Here is a 23396-nt window from a genome sequence, read left to right as displayed (position 1 = left end):
ACTTGGCCACGACGCTGAGTCATGGCCCCAGCATTAACATGCAGACCACAGTCAGGCCGCGCCGGCGCCCCAGCGCTTCCTTGAAACCACGCGCGATGGCTCATGGAATTATAGAAGTCATTAATAAAGTTTGAGGCATTATAATGAAATCTCCACCCGTTTGCATCCGACGGAAGCGCATCCGCGGAGCCCCTGTTCGCGGCCACGCTGAGCTTCGGGTGCTCGTACCTGTGTGTGTCCCGCAGATTGTAGTAATAATTAAAACGGTGATTTCCTGACTTTACACAGCTGCATCCCCATCTGTCTGTCCTCCCCAATGACGAGCTGTAATTGCTAAACGCAACAAACACATTAGCTATTCAGACAGCAGCGGCCGGGATCAGGCATCAAGGGCAGGTACAGTTTCCATAAAAGATGTTTTTGTTGTTTTACGTCATTTCTGTCCTGTAATAGTCGTAATTATTAATTAAATGCGCTGTCTTTATTGCTGTGATATAAGAGGAAATGCTGTACGGGTAAAACTAGTGATTAAAAAATCTTCACTTATCTTAATTGTTGAAAGCATTTTACCCGGCGGTGGAATTAGAGTCGTAAGTGGAACTAATACATCTTCACAGTCAAATTTTGCTAAATGAGCTCAAACTGAAGCCGAGATAATACAAGTTTCCTCGTCCACGTTAATGTTTCCAATGATAACGCTGTTATTAAAGAGTCCAATATGTAACCAGTCTGACTGTACCTCCAGGTATTAATTACCTTTATCTTGTAGTAGCAGTTCGGGGTCCAGTTTTCACAGAGCAGCAGTTTGTTACATTTACAGAAGTTTATTGCAAACTGCTGATGAAGACGAGCAGAAGCTAAAACGTCAGCTTTGAGTCTCCTGATTCTTCATGAAAACAGGTTTCTATAGTCTCACTGTGTCACGACGCAGTTTCTCATCATCATTTCAAAGTTTTCAGTAGCATAAACACAGGTAATAATTTATCACCACTGTAGTTCTTAAAGCTTTTACCGGTGAATGGACTAAAGTTTTCTTGTGTTGTGTTTATGTGCGTGTGTGGTTGGGAGAGATCGACTATTTGTATTTGCTAGTATTGATTTTTTCCATCTATTACAGAGAGTTATTGAGCAGTGAATGCTTTTATAGAGCGCGGGTGGGCAGCTCATCACGGTGACTCATGTGACAGCCGTTGGGCGATTTGTCACCAAAGAGAAACAAACCTAGTTCCAGTTCGAAAAAACGAGTTGCTCCGAACGCGGAGGCGCAATCAGAGAGGAGGCCGAATGCTTTAATATGGTTTCTTAATAAAAATCTCACGTGTGCAGCATCTTTCAACTTCTATTCAGCTTTGTTTCACTTCTCCTTTTCCTGGAAGTAACATGTTACAATGAGATCAGTCCCTGATTTGTTGAACTTATCATACCTGTGTGTGTGTGTGTGTGTGTGTGTGTGTGTGTGTGTGTGTGTGTGTGTGTAGACGTGGACACAGCTGCATAAGACTCCTGACACTGATTAGAAGAAGCAGAAGAGATGAGCTCCATCTGATTGCCATTGTTTCCTCCTCGCTGACAGTTTCCCAGGGAATATTTCCGTCCCCGCTCCTGCATTCGCTTTACTCCTGCTCCGTCCCTGCTGCCATTCAAATGCACGGGCCGCTAATTGACTCTCTCTCGGTTGCTGATTCCTATATCAGGCTGTCCGTCTGCTCACTGGATGGCAGGCGCAGAGAGGCACTTTGCTGCTTCAGCAGATCTGATGCAGTAGATACTGTAACACAGACGTAGAGAAGAAGTGTAACTGAATCCGGTATTTTAATCTGCATCATCTTGTATTTCTGTGGTCCCATGGTTTACAACAGACCCATGTGATGTTGAATGCGGAGAAGCAACAATTAACCCTAAATTCAAATGAATTTACTTTTACTATTATTAGTGCATTTTAATGGGCAAACCTGCGTGAATCCCTTGTTCATATAGGTTTTTAAATATTTAATTTGCATGTGTCCTTGACATAAATGGCTATAGTGCTTTATATGTTTCAAGCATTTAATTAAGCTAAAGCATGTCACCATAAAGAAAAACAGCTGAGTTCTGCCTTGCTCATTAACATCTGAATAACAAGAATCTGGGGACTGAGCAGGGAGCAAGTAAACACAAATGACATGGTGATAAATAGCAGGAAGGGGATTTGCTGCAGCGCAGTACAGAAAGGAAGTTGGGCGCCTCTGTCTCCATCTTGAAGTTATTATACATCGCCGCGTCTCGCGTTTCATTAGATATCTTCTTACGGTTTGGTGGAAATGTGATCCACAACAAGTCAGAGCCTTCACACTTCAGCTGCTGCACTGCAGACTTCATCAAAGTATATGCAGATAGAGTATAAAACTAGTGCAGGGAAGAAGCCAGTAAAGTTAGCATGCAGTCAGCCACGTATATATATCTGCTGTCTGAGCTATAGAGCAATAAGCATCTTCAAAAGGCTCCACTCTACAGCCCTGGTGGCACTACATAAATTAGCAGTATTCACTTCAGGACATTATGCAGAGGAGGCGTCATGGACTGTTTCTGCCACCGCCGCTGCCGCGTTATTGTGATTAATGCCGCGTTTCAGCCGTCCCGGAGAAGAAAAAGTCCCCCAACTGCCTGGTGCCCTTCCGTTACCGCGCCGGCCGCTTTGACCTAATTGTGGCTCGTCTCGAGCTACTGTAGGAAGCTGCTCGCCAGAGACAGATATTAACTATCCCATTTCCCTGTCGTGAAATCACAACCGCGTCCGAGCATTTAATGTTTAATACTTCCATAAATTCTGGTCTCGGTGACATACGGCCGCTCTTTTCCCAGCAGCCCTCGCTGAGGCAGGTACAGTATGGAGCAGGGGGGTTCCTCCTATTGTTCATGATGAGCTATAACAAGGACAGTCAGTGTTGTGATATTAATATCATTCAGGCAGCAATAAACATATTCTCTTCTGTTTTCCTCAAAATGCTGTAAATCACAGCTCATAATCAGGATTTCACTGGTTTTCCAACATTTCCTGTCATCTCACGCTCTTTTTTTCCCCCAACCCAGACACGACAGAACCAATTTAAGTACATCTGTAAAACCTGAAGGTGGCAGCCCTGCCACTGCCGTCCTTCCCCCTGAGAACATCTCATAAACAATCAAACCTGCGCCTGCCACCAGCAGCACGCGCTGAATCACCGCTGTTAACGAGACGGCCTGCTGCAGCGCACGTCTGCTCCCTCTTCCCATTCACGGCAGAGGAGGCGCGTGCAGCGGCTGGACCAGCTGCGGTGCGGCGACGGCGAGCGCGTTATTCCGGGGAGCGCTTCCTCCTCCGCATCCGAGCGCCCGTCAGCAGCCGAAACGCCGAGCCGTTCCCGATCCGTGCCCAAACGCGGTCCAGCTGCCCGGTGTCTCCTGCGCTGCTGGAGGAGGTTAATGAAAGGGTCCGGGGCCCATGATGAAAAGGCACGACCTGCACTCAGGACCATTAGGTTAGTGCATGGAAAACCTCAAGCAGGCCTTCAAGCCAGATGTAAAGAGAGTTATTGTGCTCCCACATCTGTTGCACCAGAGGGGCACGATGATTGCTTCTTTAATCACTATGAAGATGAATGATTTGAAGTGTTTGATTGCCGTGTTTAAGTGCGCTGAGCAAAGAGCGCTTGACCAGCAGCGGCTGCACATCCAGTCAAATGCAGAAGATGACAGATAAGCAAAACAAGTCACTCCAAGAAATGTCACCCCCCCCCCAAAAAAAAAAAAAAATCCAAGCTGGTCTCATTTCAATATTCAGTAGGGTCAGACTGCCAAGAAACAAGAACACACAATGTGCCATCTGGTAAATCATAGTCCGTCAACTCTGTCCAATCTGGAGTGGCTTAAAAAAATGACATCTCTGACCAGAGGCTGCAGTTTCAAAGTGATATCGAACAGATTGTTAAAAAATAAAATAATTGTGCAACATTTTTAAAGGCCTGTTGATATTTACTGTGAGAGCACACCGGTGCTCTATTAAACACGCTTTTAAGAAACATGGAAGTGAGCTGCATGTTTGAAGGAGCCGGATGTGCTCTGATGCGTTTGCCTTCGTCGGCCGCCGCCCCGGATTTCGCCTGTTCTTCTTTTAGGGTCGGGAGATTTAAACATGACCCATAATTGAATGCAAAGGGTGCATGAAGCATGTTTGTTCTCTCCCACCGGTCCCCGGTGACTGAGCAGGAGGACTGGACAAATGAGGCGGGGTGTGTGTGTGTGTGTGTGTGTGTGTGTGTGTGTGTGTGTGTGTGTGTGTGTGTTCTGGTGGGGGGGGTGCATCCCATCACTCCGCCGGCGTCTCTCCACGGGGTGGAAAGAGTGGGAGAACAGCGCGTCCGGCGGATTTACATTCAGAGCTGTTAATTGCCTACTTTTGAGTCCTATTACTGGAGTTGTGTACCTGTTTGTGTTGCCGCTCCCATATGTTCCTGCAGGGTTTAAAATTCATGCAGTGCCTCGCTTGTCAATCATGCTGACGGTTCGCGAGCCGACTCCAGCTGCAGGAGACGCCGGCGGTTTTCCAGCAATACTTCTGCACATTCTTTAAATCATAATTAATAGAAAGTTAAATGAGACGGTGATGGTGAGGTTTGAAGGATCGGGTCCTGTGGTCTCAGTCACTGGATGTGGGGGCGTGTCCAGTATATTGTGTCATACATTGTGTTATTACAGTTTAGCAGCGACGTGCGCAGTCTCGTCTGCAGAATCTCCGCTCTTCGTTTTTTTCCCCTTTGTCCCTTTGTGTCACCTGAAGCAGGAGACCACACCGGGCGGAGGTCACAACGCGACAAACGTCTCTGAACGCAGGCGGGAACGGGATGAAGGGCTTTCTGACTTTGGAGGTAGTACACGTTGAATGACACGGAGCAGATGAAGGGGAAATGTGACTGAGCGGCGTTTCCCCCCGGACTCGACATCAAAGCTCTCAGCAGGAAACGCAGTTAATCTCCCTCGTCTTCCTCCCCGGTGGAGACGTCGCGGCACAATGAGGGCCTATGGGAGGATACGAGGAGGATAAATGCACATGTGCACAAACAGGGCTTCACGCAAGCCAGACTAGTGTAGTCCACCAATACATTATGCATGTGGACGGTGAGCTGCAGCAGGCCCAGCTTCTCCTACATCCGCGCTCTCCTCCTTTTTTGTCAGAAATTCAACTTCGAAGCCCTCGCGTCGATCCTCGGGGGTCGCGGGCGTCACTCGAGCCGCTCCGTCCGCTGGCGAGAGGCCAACATTTAACCTTTTCTCATGTCAGAGCCGCGTCGCAGCACTCAACGCCGCGCTGAGAGGTGAGAGAGCGAGCGAGCGAGCGAGCGAGAGAGAGAGAGAGAGCGTTAAGGGCCCAGCCCCAGCTAATGGCCTTCCCCCTTGTGAAAGGAAGCTATAATTAAAGTTAAGTGAGCAGATGCTGAAAGAAAAGCATTTTTCTGTGATAATAAATGCGGTTTTGAATTTAACACCTCGGGGTGGAGGAACCCTATCTAAACGACCCCGCGGCCCCTGCCGCTCCCGCAGCGCGCCGTAATGCTGTAAAGTGCGGTGACAACACCCTCCTCTCCTCCCTCTGCAGCCGCCGGCTAAGGTTGAAGCCTTCTGTTTCAGGAGGGATCAGGTTCCCGCACTTAAGTGGAGCAACAATGTCGATGAAACTGAAACTGCCAGTGTTTGCGTTGTAGCTACATGATGGCTCGCCCCCAACAGTGGAGGGAGGTACAGGGCGGAAAAAGAAAAACACTTAAAGCCACAGCGTTGTTCCTGCAGCTTCACAAGACACTCAAAATGCTAATTATTTTTTGAAATACTTGCAAGCGAGCATATATTTGCATTTTAACATTTCCTTTGCGCAAATAAAAGGCGCGTCTTTGGAACTTTTGTGCTTTGGAATGGAAATAACAAATGTGTGTTTGCGGTGAGAGTCGTCGGCTGTGAGGCGATTTCCACTACAAAAAAAAAAAAAAAAAAAAAAAAAAGCCCAGTGTGTCGACGTCAGCTGTGGAACCACGTGATGCAGAAGCAGCAGAAGATTCAGCTTCCACCAGTTTGGATGAAAACAATCAGTCTTAGCTCCGACTAGTCTCACATTAGAGTCTAGCTTTTTTTAATTGGAGTTCAAGCTGAGGGTAGGAGGGCCCTTTGGGAGGGGAAGGGGGGACCCCCTGCTCTCTCAGTCTAACCTGGAGCAGAAACAGTGCAGGGGTCTGGGTGTCATCCGCCCTCCGCCCACAGGCTGCTTCTCCCCTTTTCTTCCGCCTAGAGGGACGTCTGCCTCCGTCCCCGCGGTCCTTCTCAGCAGGGGTCCGGCACAACGCTCCCAGGGCTCCAGTCTGGTGCTGAGGGGCCGACGAGAGGCTTTAAAGTGCCTGCGCCCACTTTGTCTGCAGCCTTTAAAACCGCGCCGTACGCGTTCAAGCAAATGGGATTTAGGAACATTTGCCGCCGCCGCTTCTTCTGCTGAGTATCTTTCATTTGCTCGTTATCCCAGTGAGTAAGAGCAGCGTGTGCATTAAATCGCAGCACTAAAGGCAACGTGTAGAACAGCACGCGCCGGGTACAGCAGTAAATCCATACGCGGCGTTAAACCTTTTCCAGTAAGAGTTGCACAAAGCCAGTGGCTCAAGCCGTTCACTCAGGGTATGATGAAGCAGGACCTGCGCTATCGCTAACAAATGCTCATTTACAGATTAAGGCTGTTTACCTGCTGGAGCTGGAAGCGCTTTATGAGCTGAGGCGCTTAATGCACTGCGACGGTGTGTCTTCGCTTGCATTGTTTCAGTGGAAGCGTGTGACCATGAAAAGGGGGGGGGGGGGGGGGGGGTAAAAATGGTTTGATTTCCATCCTTCCTGCTTGGTTTGCATATTGATCCCCTCTGGCTGCAACCTTAATGAGACACGCAGGTCGACCCCACGCTGGGCTGCTCTGGGTGCGTAGCTACAGTAGAAAAGGGGCGGGGCCAGAGTTTGACCCCGTGACCCCCACCCGTCAGTGCCGCCTTCCACCAGGAACAGGATGCTCTCTGGGAAATGCTCCTACTGCTTATTGTTTTTTTTTTTTTGGTTTTGATGAGCCCGGGTTTCGGGTTGCAGAAGAAGCACCCGCTCTCACGTTACCGTAGGTGAACGAGACGCAGACGGTTCACGACAGCACATCATGCGAGTGGAATGCGAGCGGCGTGCAGCGGGTTCCTGCATGAGCCTCCATCAGGTGTCATGCGCTGTGTTTACAGTGGCCCTCGGAGCGCGCGCCCCGCAGCGTTCATAAATCACCGTTAACAGACGGAGGTGACGCCCCGCTCGTACATCAGGCCTCTGCTCCTCTGTACTTCACCGGCCCCGGCTGCGTCGCGTCAGTCCGAAAGCGTAGCTGAAACCCACACCCCGAAGAGAACAACAGTCGGACTCGCGGGCAGACGAGATGAAAGCGCCCGGGAGAAAGCGGAGAGCTCTCATGCCTCCCCACATTATGCCGCACTTTCTTCTCTCATCTGCCAGGAATTTGGATCTGTGCGTGGTGCAAAGAAAGCCGAGTTCCAGCGAGTCCGACTGGTGAGACTCATAATTAGAAAAATTAATAATAATAATAATAATAATTATTATTATTATAATTACTCATCCATCGCTTTAGATTTAGTTCTGCATAAACATCACAAACATTTGAAACCCCCCGAAACGTAAACGTCTGACAGCTTTATGAAACGTTTGCTTATTAAAAGGCATGAGAGATAAATTTTAAGTATGAAATCTGTTTCCCCCCTCCCTTCCCATTACAGCCCCACTCCGCTTGGCAGCCATCTGGCTGATTGCAATCACAGCGTTGTTTCCGCGTTGCCAAGACTCCAGTTGTCGCCCAACTGTCACTTCACCTAAAGCAAAGGGCCTTTAATGCTGCTTACTTTCACAGTGGCAAAAATATAGCGTGTTGTGTGATCTAATTACATATATCATATAATTAGCTCTATAAATAGCGAGTGCGGCGCGGATGATTTTAGTCTGTTTCAAACGTGTGCAACATTTGTACTGAGACCAGTCAGACGCAGGACTTTAAGGGAAGCATTGGTGTGGTTGATCATTGCTGCCCACGCTGCCATCATGATGAAACCGACAAAGAAGTTGCTCCATTGATCACTTACTATAGCTGCTTTTAAACCATCAATACCTCTAAAAGCACCACTTAAGACGGGGAACATATGTCTGCCTGCTGTCTCCCTGAGTGCTATTATTGCGACGAGCTGGAAACCAGCGCAAGACGCGATGGCTCAGAGGCAGCAGACTTTACAGAGACTCGCTCCGAACGCCGAACTGGACGCGAGCGACGCTCACGTTTAGAGAATGACATTTGTGCCGGAAGAGGGTTGAAATTTGAGACGTTTGGTCTTAATACTGGGCTTTGGTTGGAATCAGAGTGGATGAACGGGCAGAGGAAGAGGAGGAGGAGGAGGAGGAGGGGGGGGGGGGGGGGGGGGGGTCGGTTAATCTGACCTCCATCATCAGCTGAGTTTGGAGTGAGTTGAAGTCAAGAAGGAAAAGCAGCATCTCTGGTTGCTGGAAGAATCACCATGAGACTTCAACCTGAGCAGTAACAACATACTGTATGAAGGTGGAAATGTGACAAAGACACCTTTAACGTGGTCGCGTGAGCTTTGATGATGAGTGCGTTTGCCGTTTACGCTGCATTAACTGTGCTCTTCGTGTGTTTTAAAGCTAAAGATGGAGACATCAGAAACAAACTCATTTCTCGTCATTTCTCATTTTCCCCAACTTTTCTGGTGAACGCAGATTCTGTGGAGTTCAAAAAGTAATTTCAAAAAAACAAAATAATTTCCCACTGACGTCTTAATTTTGTGGACCGATGCAAAAGCACACAGTGGATCTTCCTTGACGCCTTTTAGTGAGCGCGTCTGATGTCTCTCTCACATTTTGACAGATCACTCATTAATTTATGCTCATCCACATGCGTGAACCGCTTTCATTGTTTTGGCGAAGGCAGAAACAAAAGGCTCTTCTGTGGAGCCACTGCTCCAGTTTGCTGCAGAACAACCTCCACCGTCCTTGACACACTTACCCAAGGTGGACACGCTGACCCCATCAGCTGGTGCTGTGCAGGTCCCGCGGGGGGTCCTCACGCGGCCCGGTCCATAACGCCCCCTGCAGCATCTATCTCCTGGTCCTGTGTGCCGCCGCGTGGCCGCCTTCGAACGCCCTTCCTCAGACGATTCTCTCCCAAGAAGTGATTAATGCCTGTTTGCTTCAGAGACAGGGGAGGGGGGGGGGGGGACAGGTAGGAAGGAGGAAGTGGAGCGGGATGAACAAGTACCGAGGTTTAAGCCATGTTGGTCTGACCTGAAGAACCAGACATAATCAGTGTTTATACAGTTTATACAGCGAAGGCTATGCAGGAACTCCTGTGGATCTGAGTCCCAGCATGTGGTGGTGAGACAGGAAAAATGACTTCGAGGTTCCACTCAGTGTTTATTAAACGATAACGCAGACAAACAACGAGGACCCTCGGTAACAGAACCGCTTTTTTGTTAAGATGCCATCAATTCAGGCTGCCATTTAAGCGCCTTCTTCCCCGGGTGAGTAATTTGAAGGGCCTTGACGAGCTCCGGGCTCCCAGTAAAACCAACAATGGGAGGAGACGCAGACATTCACTGCACGAGCGAGTCAGTTCAGTGACACATGATGTGCGATTTTGCCAGGAATGAGCTTTGCAGAACCTCCCTTCTTCCCCTGCGTGATGCACTGTGATGCCGAAGACCTCCTGCTGTGCATATGTATGAGCTGTTTGCCTGCGTGTGACCTGCTTGTGTTTGCAGCGTGTCGACCGGCGTTTGATGTTTCTGCGATAAAGTGAAACGCCCCAGAGGGTTGTGCGACTACGGCGAGGCTTTCTGCCGCCGCGCCGCCAGGAGCCGGGAGTCTTTTCGGCCGTATTTGTGCTCCGGTTGCGATATGGGCTCGGCTCAGATCTGATCTGGGGGAGGTTTGAACAGAGGCTCAACAGACGCTTTGATCCCGGGGCCGTGGAGAAGATGGGAGGGTTGTTGAAGGGGGGGGGCGTCCGGTCCGCGGCACAGCAGGGGGGCTCGGGTCAGCGGAAGGAGAAAAACACGGTTGTGTACAGAGTGATAGGATCCAGTTTGTATTCCTATATTTCATAATTGCAGCAATGGGAGCCGAGCTGATTGTGTAGGTGTCGTGTTGAAGCCCGCTCCTGGCGGCGTGGCGTGTTTTACAGGGCGACTGGCGGCGGGTGATGGACAGGCGGATCAATATTTTGACTTTGGCCACTGGTTTTTCTCTTCCGGGCGGTAATGGAAGAGGACTGTAAATAAGTGGAAGGTTCTTGACAAATGAATCCATTAACATTTGCCTGTGTCGCCTGCCGAGCAGATTTGCTGTTTTATGGAGCAGGAAAAAAGAGCTAGTAAATCTGAGGGCGCTGCGAGGGCGAGGAGCTGAGAGCAGGCTGGGGAACACGTCTCCCATGATGCAGCACTTTATCTCCTGCCGAAATGGCATCTTTATCTGCCTAAATTAAGTTTTGATTCCTCGCCACATACGGAGCCGCAAATCACTTTTAATACTAATATCAAGAGCAGCAATAAAGCACGCCCAAAGCGACGGAGAGCAGGTTTATTGTGTGGCACACGCTGCTGTCACCACCAGTTACTGCGTCTCTGCGGCTCACGGATGTAAAAATTCATCTCGAGACCTCGGCTTTGTGTGCAAATCATATTGTGTCACTTGTCCTCTGCGTTTTTTTTTTTAAATTTCCCTGCACGTGGTAGCAACTCTACCTGCAACCGTGTCGACGGGGAAGGAGGATGCCCCCCTAAGGTGACTTAATTTATAGCCGTGATTAATTTCCAATTCCATTTTCACCCAGTGATGTTTATCTTTAAAATTAGAAAGGAGCCGGGCGGTGTTTGTGCGCGGTGCTGAGGCTGAGCAGCCGATCCCGGCCCCGGCGTCGTCGTCGGTCTGCCTGCGTATCTCTCCGCTCGTCTGACCACCACACTGTCTGTCCGCCGCGCCGGCTAATTGATCAACAGCCTGACGGGAAAACAGAGGGCCTCGGCGGGGATGCGGCGCGTCTGACGCGCAGCGAGGACAGCGGAGACACACAGGGAGCCCGAGGATTTCCAGTGGAGTGGATCCACGGGCCGCCGTTTTAGAAACACAACGCGATTTAAGCGTTCGTTCTCCGTTTTTAGGGGGTAAATAAGGATGAAATACCCGCGGATCCAAGGTTCCTTCCAATTCTAACAGGCAGCTCTGTGACTCAGGCGGTGAGTCATGCGTCCGTGAGTCAGTCATGAAGCGCGCGGATGAAGCTCAGTCGCTCCTGGTTCCTGTGGGACTCTGTGGACGCTACCGGGGCCCAGAGCTCCGCTTCCAATGACTGTGGAGCTCCACTTTTAGCATCTCGGACGCGGCCGGTCGTCACGCGACGCGGTGTGAAGTCACTGGTCAGACTAAAACATGCGTCTACGAACCTTAAGACAACTCCATAGAATAACTTTTCCAGACTAGATGCAAAAAGTGCTAAATGTTGTTTTGCTGAACAGCATTTTTAAAACATCACTTTAAACCTTGACCTGCAGTAACACTTTTTCAAACAAGGATGCAACAATATGATTTATTATATTAGTACTGAAGCAGGAAAAAGCCTTTTTAATGCTTTTATTGCAGCCGAATTCTTTTTTATATCTCATGAGCTGAAACAGTGCAGCAACGCACAAAAATGTAGTTTACACAATCTCAACACGGCCAGATAGAAATAACATCGTTCTGTGCCTCCTTCCACGAGAACCAGGGTCAAACAACGCATCGGCAGCTCAGTAGAGAAGCGGCAGGACGCACGCGTCATTCAACCTTGGACAAAGAGAGGCTGCAGCGGTCGAGACACGAGCAGAAACGAGGCCGCTGTACTTCTGATGAGCCCGCGGGTGGCGGATAAAGGGCGATCTGAGCACGGAGTGACGCGGTGACGACGAGGCCGGGGCCGTGGACGCCTCGCGCGGAAACACGCCTTTCGGGCCCGTTCGGGGGACGTATCTGCACCGAGCAGATCTCCCGCGGGACCGCGTGGAACGCGGCGATAGCGGCGCGACGGCACCGTGGACGGCGCGTCCCGCAGGAACGCTCCACCCGTGGGACTGAAGCCACTTCTACGCGATGAAACGCAGCGGCGCGTGTAGACAACGTGGAGCAAATGTGCAGACTTGAACTTCTTGCCGTCATTTGCTCGTGATGTGAATTTCAATCAACAAAAAAGAGATCAAGTAATTTCCCTGCGTTTCACCCGAAAATTAAAACGCCAGCGACCTGACAGCTGCCCTTTGACATCACTGTACATTAAAACTGGTGACAGAGGGGAGGAGAATATGATGCTTCTCAAATTAGATTCATATTTTACAAGTTATCACTTTTCATTTCGGTGAAGAGATAGTGTCAAGCTCATATTTCACAGTAATCACACAGTGTCTGGGGCATTGCCTAGACATCTGTCATGCATAAGTAATTACTCATCATCCTTTTATCAGAACCACTGAAACACATTTCCCGATGCAAAGCACAAGTCGTGCGTGTGTGTGTGTGTGTGTGTGTGTGTGTGTGCGTCTGTTAGCCTGAGCTCAGTATTGATTAGGTTTGGTGACATGCTATTACTACTTCTAAATAACAATTAGAGTGTCTGAAACGAGGGCGAGTGCGGGGCCCAGTCCGATAAATTACGCCTTCCTGTTGCACCGCACCGCCTGCACCAAATGAATGGCGATTTACGTTCTCCAAACACACTGATTGACCAGGAAATGGAAGCAATGCGCGGGACTCAAATGTTTCATGCGCAACGTTTCTAAGGGAGATATTTGAATTCACACTTTTTCTTGGGACTCTTTCACTGAAAAGGCAAATATGTTGACGCACGTGTTTACCGGAAAACCGCATTTGATGATTTAATGACGTTCTTCTTCTCTTGTTAATCACCTAAAGCCTCCACGGGTTTACTGCACATTGTGCCCTGGGTTTGATTTGCGACGTTCAGGTTAGAATCCCCTTTATCGGACCCTGAAGTCCACCTCTGGACTCGAACCTTCCGCAACAGCAATATTCAGATTTTAGACTCCTGCACCTGTATTTGCAATCTTTAAAATACGGCGACAGTCATATTTGAATGTACTTCTACGTGTCATGTAATATTGTAGATAAGTCTATGATGCAGGCACTGGAACGATTACGCCTGACTTAAATCCTATTCTTCTATAACTTGGGCCGCGCTTGTTTAGAAATGAAAAGCTTCCGTGGGACCGACTCCCACTGGACCCCGGGCTTCCCATTAATCACGCTGCTGATGAGCGGCATCCATTCCCCGCCGCTGTCCGGGCCAGGTTTTGATGCAGCGCCGCCACTCGCCGGAGCACTTGGATTGGCTGAAGGAACAAGGTAGCCCGCAGAGACAGCTCCTTCTCCCGGTCCAGAGCCGTCAGTGAAGCGCGAGGCGAGGCGAGGCGCGGCGCACGCTCCCACGGCTTTCCACGCACACACACAGACACGCGCGGCGCGCACGCTCCACGCCACACACTCCACGCCCGCACGCGAGGAAGGTGCGACGCCGAGGCATCCAGCGACCGGAGGACTTTGATATCTGCGTGGGACTAATCGGACCGTGGTATTTGCCACGCATCGATCCGCACCTTTGGACGAACCGAGTGCAGGTTCCACGGGAGCGAAACGCACGTCGCTTGGTTTGAACGCAGCATCTTCCCAGACGGAGGCGATGCGCCCAGAACCCTAGAACTGTCACACTTTGCATGTTTGCAAACACACGGCGCTGGATTTATTTCCCACTCACCCGTTCCGGGGCTGCCGCGGCTCAGATCCGTGACTGCAGCGCACGCCGGGAGCGACGCCACACCGCGCTCGAGCGCATTTCCCCCACTGACTCGGACTCGACGCGGAGTTTTCGACTCCTCATCATGGGCTTCGGCGCGCGGACTGACGGGCAGAGAGGAAGAGTGCCGAGAGCCTCCGCTCGGATGCTGAGCGCGTCCTGGCTGCTGCTGCTGCGGCTCGTCCTCCTGCTGGATGTCGGAGAGGCTCAAGGTAAACTTGGCTCTGCATTCGCGACCCGTGAACTCGGCTTTGGCACCGGGAAAAGTTCTGTAAAGTCCTTTTGCGTGATTCCAGTGTCCTCGCAATTTGCTCGTCTTATGTCTGAGCCCGATTAAAGCTCAGTTCAACCAGTAGCGCTGGTTAAAGCGCGTAGGCCCATAGTCTGTCCCCATGGTAATGCGAGTAATGAGATTTACATATGGCAGACAAATAAAAATAAAATAAAATATCAGCATCTAACATCTGATGTGTGGACATTTTTAAAGCAGTGATGAGATCCAGTTGAGCGTTAATCTTCCTCCAGCAGGGAAGAAATGTGCTGCTGTGCTCAACCACAGCTCCTACGATAACATCACAGACAAGTCAAATCCATAATTAAGCTGCTGTTTCATATTTCCCCCAACTGATCCTCAAACACGCTTCAGCACAAGCAGGTTTTATAGCATCAATCATGAAAAATGTTTTCAACAAATGATATAGTCTTTTCTGGACCTTGACAGAAATAACAGGTTGACTATTATTTTTTAGGAGGCTGGATGTTCGTTCATTCAATCATTCATTCACTTGCTTCTCTCCAGGTTTTAACACATTTATACAATAGGCTGATGAGTAAAGGCCTCGTCCAGAGAATCTTTATCTGACCTTTGTGCAGAGAAGAACTATTTTGCAGTATTAGCCCCGAATATGATGAAATTTTAGAGTCAGCTGTTCTGGTTTTCAGTAGAATCTCCCATCATATTACATGTATTTATTCTGTTCATATATTATATAATCTGCTTTAATTCAGTTTCAATCGAGTCCATTGGAGGTGTTCTCAGGCTTCCGCCTCAGGGTAAAGTCGTCTGTTGAGAGATGTTTGCTGTAAACCACAGTTGCTGTCAGTTATGAAGAAGCACTGAGATAATGCCACAGCACCTGAAGCCATTTACTTAATCTGCGGGTGGGATTGTCTGTCAGACAAAGGGAGCTGGGAGGAACCCGTCAGTGCGAGGTGAACGCTCGGTATGTGTTTGTGCATGCGTGTTCCGTGTGTGTGTGTGTGTGTGTGTGTGTGTGTGTGTAAGGTAGGTGGTCCGTGCGCTGGATAATGCGACGGGCTGCGGGGGGAAAATTAGCAGATTCTGCCGGAGTTCGGCCGGTTGTTGCTCATGCGAGGCAGGGATTAAGTTGGGAGTCCGAGCACACGCATGCAAAGGGGGGGGGGGGGGGGGGCTTATCCAGCCGCTCCGGACCTCCATCGCACTCCTACATAGTTAATGAGCAAAAGGAGGCAGAGGGGGAATGAGAAACAGCCCAGGTCCGGTTTCTGGAGGCTCGGGTGAAATGACATAATATCCTCCCCAAAACCCCAGAGAGCCACGTGTCATTGACTGGATGGGAATGCGAACAAGGTCTTTCTCTGTCCATTAAGAAGTCGATACGGCAGGAGAACATTGTTTGAGGCTAATTAATGGGCCTCACTATTTTTGGGCTCCGATGAGGTCGACACGTTCCCAAATCGCTGGAGAGCCGCTGCTCCCGTGTAAAACTACTGAGGCTTAAAGTGTCTCACTTACCCAGATGTTATTGTGACGCCGTCCCCCGCTCGCATCGCTCTGTTTGGAAGTGGTCTGAACATGTTTCCAGTATTCGATCGGGGAAACAGCACAGCTGACGCTCTCATCCCCATCAACCTGCAGACGAGAGCGCTGGGGAAAAAAACGAGGGTGCTCGTTAATTCGCTGGTTCTAATGGACGGATCTGACCCGTGCCAGACTCAGACTCACTGTACTCTCACTGTACTGACCTTCCTTGGTTAGTTCAGACCCCCCCCCCCCCCCCCCGCTTCCTCTCACACCGTGTTCCTGTCTTCACCCCCTCTCCTCTCACCCAGGATTTCTCCTCTGAGGATTCTTTACGAGGGGGAAACGTTAAAGGATCTTTATTCTGAGCGTCTCAGCAGAGAGCGAGCTCCGCTTCAGGAGTCGTGTTGTTCCTATCACTGCCGTTCCAACCGGCCTCCCCGCGGCTTGACAACTGGCTCCTCGGGGGCCGCTAACATTACAACCGCCGCAACCTTTCTATAAACAGTTCCCGTACGTACAATGGGCCTGTTGTGTGCGTAGAGCGGTGGGTAAATGCACCGCTACCGTGGTTTCGTGCTGGGAAAATGTGACGCGTCCGTGGCCGAGTCATTTATGTAATTGTGGGGGAAATTAAGATTCAGCATGCAGGTGAAAGAAGAGGGAAAGGTGGAGGTAAACAGAGTCCGGCGTGGGGTCAGAGGGGTGATAATTGCTGTGAAAAGCGGCTGCTGAGTTGCTCCCCTGATCCACCTGATGCCACACACAGCAAACACCCGAGGAACTATTTTTAAGCATCACGTGGAGGAACTGAAAAACGCCGTACAAATAGTGTTATTGTGATCATTAGGATGTAATTTAATATCTGCGGTTTTGTGCCTCTGCCTGTTTTAATCCCTTTTGTTGGAACCATCAATCAGAATTAAAGAAACGTATTAATCAGTCTTGATGTCGATCAAACTCTCCAATCTACACACGGAACGTGAGCGGCCTGTCAAATTAAGGTGCCCCCTCTGCAACAGATGAGAGTGGCTCCTGTTTGGTGTTTATTCAGTCTGTTAACGCTCGGCCCACAGTTTCTTTAAAGTATTTCTAATGAGGCTTTTGCTGGAGCTTGACTACGTGGTATGAAAACATTGAAATGAGGTAAAGGCAGCGAAAGAGCAGAGAGGAGGGCGATCGCAAGGACAGGAGGGGACAGAGAGAGAGAGAGAGAGAGAGAGAGAGAGAGAGAGAGAGAGAGAGAGAGAGAGAGAGAGAGAGAGAGGGAAGGAATGAATGACAGAGTTGGAGGAGGGTGAAATCGAGATATGAAGAAGGGACGGAGACAGACAGAGGAGGAGAGTGAGGAGAGTGTGTCATTAATCACCCTGCGTGACACTTTCAACTACAAGGGAGCTTCACAGTGCAACATTGGCTTCTATTAGTGGTCCATTAGCGGAGCTGGGCGCAAGGAGCAGCACTTGACAGGAAGGCCCGTGCCAGGACGGCGGGCTGGTGCCTCCGCACGGCGCGTCCTCCATCACCTCCATGTGTGTGTGTGTGTGTGTGTGTGTGTGTGTGTCTGTGAGACAGAGTAAGTCAAAGGGCATCAGACAGCGGTGGGCGAGTTTGTTTAGTAGCTTATGGACAGCGGCTATGAAAGGATGGAGCGTAATGACTGTAAAGACGATGATGGCGGTGACCTGATTTCCTACCTGCGACGTCCCCTCGGCCGGAAAATGGCTCGAGATGCTCGGCGCATTAGCACTACAGTCGTTGCTCATTCAAAGGCTTGTTGGCCTCTTACCTGCCAAGAGCCCTGTGATTACAGGATCCCAGCCAAAACGGGGGGGGGGGGGGGGGGGGGGGGGGGGGGTGAACCACCGTCCCCCCCTCCTGATCTACAGCTCATTTATGATTAGAGATCAGAGCCGACAGGCAGAGAAACCCGGGGATGGTGGGTTGTGGGGGGGGGAGGAGGAGGGGAGGGGGGAGGGAGAGGAGGACAGAGGCAAAGGGAGAGAGAAAAGTGATTACGAGTTAAGTGGCCCTTCTCATGCCATTATAAGCAGCAGGGCTCACAGAGCACATCATGAGTGAGTATAAGTACACACTCCACTCCTGCCCTTTAATTTGGCGTCAGACACCCCCCCCCCCCCCCCCCCATCCCACCCCCCCACCCACCCCACAATGCTGACCTGCGTTTTTGTGCTTACTGTATAACAGGAATAGAAAGAACCTTACTCTTATTCTACATTCTATATCTGGTATCTGGGTTTTATGCAGTAATTGTGTGATGAACATCGGCGTTGTATTATAACACGCTGTTGTAACCGCAGCAACGGTCTGTGGGCACAGCAGAAATGGACGTCCTGCACCGCTGCCACACGAGCTCCTCCACCTAGCAAAGAGGATTAGGGCGGAAAATAGACGAGAGTTAGCGGGGATTTGAGCTGGTGCCGGAATGTTGGTGCCTTTATGTACAATATGCACAGACACTAGAAAAAAAAAAAAAAGCCCCAAAGTGCTGATGAGTGGTTAAAGGTGGAGTCAGTGGGAGCGCTGTTATTTCCCAGGTGTCCTTTAACGTTCCTACGCTCCGGGAAGCGCCGCGCGTACGAAGCTGCAGGAACACGGACGCCAGCAAAACGCATGGGTGGTCCTGAGGTCATTTACATTTACAGGATGAAGCCCCTGAAGCGCTTCCTGTTTACTGCCAGCGGCCACAACCTCAACAGGACTTTCAGAACAACGTCATTGTTGGATATAATCGTGAATTGCTCGTCGGAGGCGGAGCCTGAATGTGGGCCTGATTCCCCGATGCCACGATGCCGTCAGAGGTGACTCACGTCGCCTGAGTCGCGCTCGCGTGCTGCTCGGCGGCCGCCCCGACTTCCGCGTCTCCATGGAAATCGGCCTCTGGAGGAGGAAAGCGTCCTCTGTGCTGCGACTCTGACTGACAGAGCTAAACCCTTAATCCTGGCTTTGCCCCGTCTTGTGCGTCTCACCAGAGGAATGGGACTAAAGCAAATATATAAAAGCCCCTCGCGAAGAAAAGGAACAATATTCATCTGTAATAAGTCATCTGCCAGGCTGCTGTGCGTCCCCTTAAACCCCAGCGTGGCCGCGCCTGCACATTTATATACCTGCAGTCTGTAACGTGTGCTCCGAGCTTTTCGTTGCCCCGCGTTGGAGGAGGGGGCTGCTGGTTTCCAGACTCTGCGCCAACGTGTGGTCGGAGAGGGCTGTGATCTATGTATGTCAGCAGAACAGAGGGAAGGCTGAGGGGAGGAAGAGGGGGAAGGGGGGGGGGGTCCCCATCTGAAACACGAGAGCCGGAGACCCGCGCTCCCCACTTCCTGTCTCCACTTTATCAGCATCTCGCTCTGTGTTCTCTCTGCTCCTTTAAAGCGTCCGACGAAAGCCCTGCCACAGATAAATGTTTGTGCCTCCTCCCGTTTTTTTATGGGGCTCAAATGAGGGACCTTATCCGCCTACCCCCCCCCCCCCCCTCCTCCGGTCTTGTTTTTTTAACTCCATTCCTGTGTCTGAGATGAGATGCCGCAAAAGGAGTTACAGCCTCTGGTTTACATTATGGCTCTTTAAGGATGGACTTGGGACGTCTGAAAGGACAATGCTGGCGCTTGTTCTTCTGAAGGAATAAGGTTTTACTGCACATGAGGGGACGGGCACGAGAAAAAGATTATTCAGCTCCACCACATTTGTGCTTACTTTATGGGAAATAATTACTTCCACCTATAGGTTCCCGCGCGGGTGAGCGTTGCACTGAACAGCGTTCGCTCCCAGATGACCTCATCTAATACTGTCGCTCTGACTGACATCATTCGCTTTGCTCGTGTTCTTCCTGCACGCGCGTGCGTCCATGTGTGTGTGTTTATGCAATAATAACAGAGTCCGAGAAAGTCTGCTTCAGATAAATCTGTGTGAACAGCGGACCATTCATCCCCAGGAAATCAATCTTTCTCATAATTCCCCTCATTTTTCTTCCATCTGTTATCTGCAGAGCTGCCAAGCAGACTTTTAAACAGAGCAGACCATTACCAGAGGGCAGAATTAAATGTGTGTCAGAGTGCCAGCCTGTAAAGTTGTTGTTTTTACTGAGTTAAATGAGGTGCTAAATTAAAGCTTCACAATTGGTATGTGCTGTTGTGTGATTAATCCCCCTCATCCTCAGGCTTCTCCTGTTGACGCAGAGGAGTCCGAACGCGCGCTAATCGTCGCCGGGGCTTTTTTCTACTATAGAAATCGCGCTTGACTGTTGCAGACGTGTGGCGAACGTGTGTTTTTTTTTTTTTTTTTTTTACACGTGTAATTATCTTGCACAAGTCTCTGCAAACGCGGCGGAGCTGGAATTTAGTTTCCACCGTCGGGTCTAGAGTGAGAGAGTAGACGTTAATCACCCAACACCCACTGCGTGACCTCCTTTCTCCGTTTTGGGCTTCGTTACTGTGGGTCCAGTAATAGTGTGCAACTAGCTGCTGGGCGTCAGCACTTTCCTGTGTTTGTACAGTGTGTGTGTGTGTGTGTGTGTGTGCCATATCTCCATGATCAGTCCCCCAGTGACCCAAGTACTGGGATCCAGTGTTTAACTATGGGTCTCTTATTTAAATGGGGCCCAGACAGAAGCCCCATGGTGACGGCTTACTTTACGACTCCTCACATGTGAAGTCCGAGTCGGCTGCAGTTTGTGTGTTTGTCACAGAAGGCGGTCTTCACTGTACTCTTCCTCCTCTTCTCTCGCAAATTAAAGGGGTTTTCACGGCAACAATAAGCGCCAGCGTCGCCTTTGATTTGTATGCGTTGTTCATTCGCTGAGCGTTCGTGGCAGAAAGCAGCCGGCGCGGCCGCTCCAAATGTCAGAATAATTAATGAGCTCCGAGCGTCGGTCCCTGTGTGACGTCCTGGCGAAGAAAAAAAAACATGGCCGCCTCGCAGTCATCGCCGTCTGGACGCGTGGCGACGGGCCGCCGACCTCACGGCCGCGTCTGGACCCGAGAGCCTCCAGCTGCGCGTTCGAGGAGTTAAGCAAACAGAAGGCGGAAGGTGAATAATGGATGTTGTTGTGATGATTGTTCTGAGCGAGAGAGAGAGAGAGAGAGGAAAACTGAGAGGAAGGGAGTTTTTCCTAAACCAGGTCAAATGTCTGAGTTGGTTCTGTTGTGTTTACAGACGAGTGTTCTCATTTCAGATTCCTGCAGCAAACACGAGCCTCTATAGACTGACGTGTTCAGGTATAGAACACACACATTTGCTGCCTATGCTGCACACACACACACACACACACACACACATACAGTGTGTTTTCATGCTTTCATATTGATAGGCCCATTCCTCCCGATCCGGACCTGGATCTGTGAGCCGGGCCACAGCCGGCCAGCTGCGCTGGACTCAGCGCCGCCGTTGTAAGGCGATACGCCATAATGGCCCGCTGCAGATACGCTGGAGCATGTGCAGCGGGAAGCGATAATTCAGCGGTGACACACAATGCACAGGGGTTCCCATGGATTTGAGGCTGACGCGAGGTAAGATGATCCGTCAGGTAGAAGCAGGGCTGGTTACACTGGGGAGATGTGGCGACGGGTTGGGGGGGGGTGAGGGGGGTGAGGAGGGGGAGACGGGGCTCCTAGTAGCTGCCTGTTTGAATTGTCTGAACCCGTTTCTGAGTCGCTGCGTTTCAAATCCTGGTCTTTCGGTCCTGATATGATTCACGTCCTCCTTTTCGTTGTCTCCCGTTCCCTTCGCGCCGAGGGTCTTTTTTTAGCCGCGAGGCCTCGCCAGCGAAAGCGGCGGTACCGGCCAAGGGAACGGGGAGCGGGACGACGAGCTGCTAAGCCGCGGCCCGGCAGCGATCGCGATCCAGCCGCGCTGCTATTCTGGGTCGGCTTTGTGTGGTTTCTGTGCGATGGCAAAAATCTGGTAAACAAACACAACAATAGGAAACGAACGGGCGCGTGGCTGAGCGTTACCCGCTCCTATGCATAGTTCCATTCCTGTGCAGTTTCTCCGGGGGGGGGGCTCATTGTGTTGGGTCTCTGCAGAACACCAGATACCAGTGCAACCTGGTTCTGGTCTGTCTGCGTTGATTGGATGTGAGAGGAGCGCATGGGAAAATCAAGCTGGAATATTTACACTGTACTGCAGCCTCCATCTTGGTTCTGTTGCCTTGTTTTAAAGGCATGTTTACAGTTGGCTGTCTGAGGCCTTCGCTCCTGTGCTCGTGGAGTCAAGCGTGCCGGCCGGAGCGGTTCTGACACGCCGGGTCGCGTGACAAGGGCCTGGATCAGCGCGAGGACGACAGTGATCAGGGCTTTGATGGATGAGGCCCAAAGAGCGGATGCAGCTGTCTGTCGTCCATCAGCGCTCGGAGGTTCTGGCCCTGCGCGGCCCGTCGCGTCCCACTCGGCCCGGCGCCGATCCCCTCCCTCCCCTCGGGTCGCTCCTCGCTGGGCGTTGGGCTCCAAGCGGAGCGTCAGGGGCTCGATTATTTGTCAGCGCGCCGCACGCAGACGATCCGCGGCGTCTCCTGGGAGCGAGGCGGCCGTTTTAATTCAATCAGCTGCAAACGGCAATAATGCACAGACCCCCCCCCCCCCCCCCCCCCACACACACACACACACAAAACCAACGCTCTCTGAAAACTCACTCATCTCACTTCACTGATACAATTACGAGCGGAGCAGCGCTGCCCATCTTGTTGTGATTACATGTGTTTACATGAGATGGGAGGTGTTTACTGTGGAAACTGTGCCCCCCCCCCTCTCCTCCTCCATCCCTCCTGCTGCTCATTTGGCTACCGGAGGAAAAAGAGGCTGCTCTCGGATTTTAATTTATTTATCATCCCTGGACGAGAGCTATAAAGATTCTCTAAATAGCCTCAGGTTTGTGGAACCCTCAGTCTCGTTCCCTTGAAGTGATGGAGAAGCTGTAAAATCTGTGCTCGGACAGAAGGACACATGTATGAACGTGTGCAACAAATGCAATCAAAATAGTTAATAATTGAAATGTATGTGCATATTTACGTGCATGTAAAAGGAACCCCAGTGCAGGTGCACTGAGTCCAAACCAGGGCCTGTCAACCCTTTGAAGCAGCCTGAGGTGAAAGGAGCAAGAACGAGTGATTGTATCCGCAATCAGTCTCCTAAATTACACAGGACTTTTCAAAAGATCAAATTGCATCATGTGTTTTCCATTTCATATTTTTCGGGCTGCCTATCATCCCATTACCGCAGCATCCCGGCGATAACATTGCCCCACTAATCTCGCTGATGGTCACATTGCCTGCTCGGGCCCCAGCACTCTGTTTTATTGGTGGAGCATTATGCACAGTGTTTTGACCATTGTTTACTCCACCACATGCCACTTGTTATCTTCTGCAGCAAATGGCCGTGTCTTTACCAATCTCGTCTGGCTTTTGTCTGCTTGCCTTTTTTTCCGCTGGACGGGCGGCCATTTAGTCCAAGGGTCAGGGCCGTAATTGACAACCGGCCCTAAACAAATCTGCCCGACTCGGCGGTAGACCGACCCCACCTCCCTGTCCCTTCCTGCTACTCTAATCTAACTAATGCACCCGTGTGTGCGCTGGAAAGTGAATTAAGCATAGAAAACTCAATACCTGATCCATCTGACAGAGCTGCCTGCGTGCACATTAGCAGTTTCTCTGCAGCCCCTGTAATTGTA

The 23396-nt window shown here is 50.6% G+C and overlaps 1 protein-coding gene and 1 long non-coding RNA gene across 5 annotated transcripts in view; one reads left to right on the top strand and one right to left on the bottom strand.

Annotated features, from left to right (window-relative positions):
* Positions 1-804: 804 nt before the first annotated feature.
* LOC114866481 (uncharacterized) lies at positions 805-14035 on the bottom strand. 2 transcript variants are annotated; one of them, XR_003787705.3, is made up of 3 exons: positions 13895-14035; positions 9101-9283; positions 805-5034 (listed from the first exon to the last, which is right to left on the bottom strand). It is a non-coding gene; the product is annotated as an uncharacterized LOC114866481 (long non-coding RNA). The 2 variants fall into 2 exon arrangements; XR_003787704.3 differs by having other exon boundaries at positions 805-1768.
* Positions 13464-23396, top strand: part of unc5cb (unc-5 netrin receptor Cb) — a 75232-nt gene continuing 65299 nt past the window's right edge. Inside the window, exon 1 of one of the 3 annotated variants that reach the window (XM_029168236.3) lies at positions 13464-14145. In XM_029168236.3, coding sequence (XP_029024069.1) covers positions 13854-14145 — 292 coding nt within the window. In that variant the 5' untranslated portion in view covers positions 13464-13853. The remainder of the gene's footprint in view (positions 14146-23396) is intronic. The other 2 variants (XM_029168237.3, XM_029168239.3) reach the window with 2 other exon arrangements.

This window comes from Betta splendens, chromosome 12, assembly GCF_900634795.4.
Source record: "Betta splendens chromosome 12, fBetSpl5.4, whole genome shotgun sequence".
Lineage (NCBI taxonomy): Eukaryota > Metazoa > Chordata > Actinopteri > Anabantiformes > Osphronemidae > Betta > Betta splendens.
The sequence above is the reverse complement of the archived record's forward strand: the minus strand, read 5'-3'. Positions and strand labels throughout refer to the sequence as shown.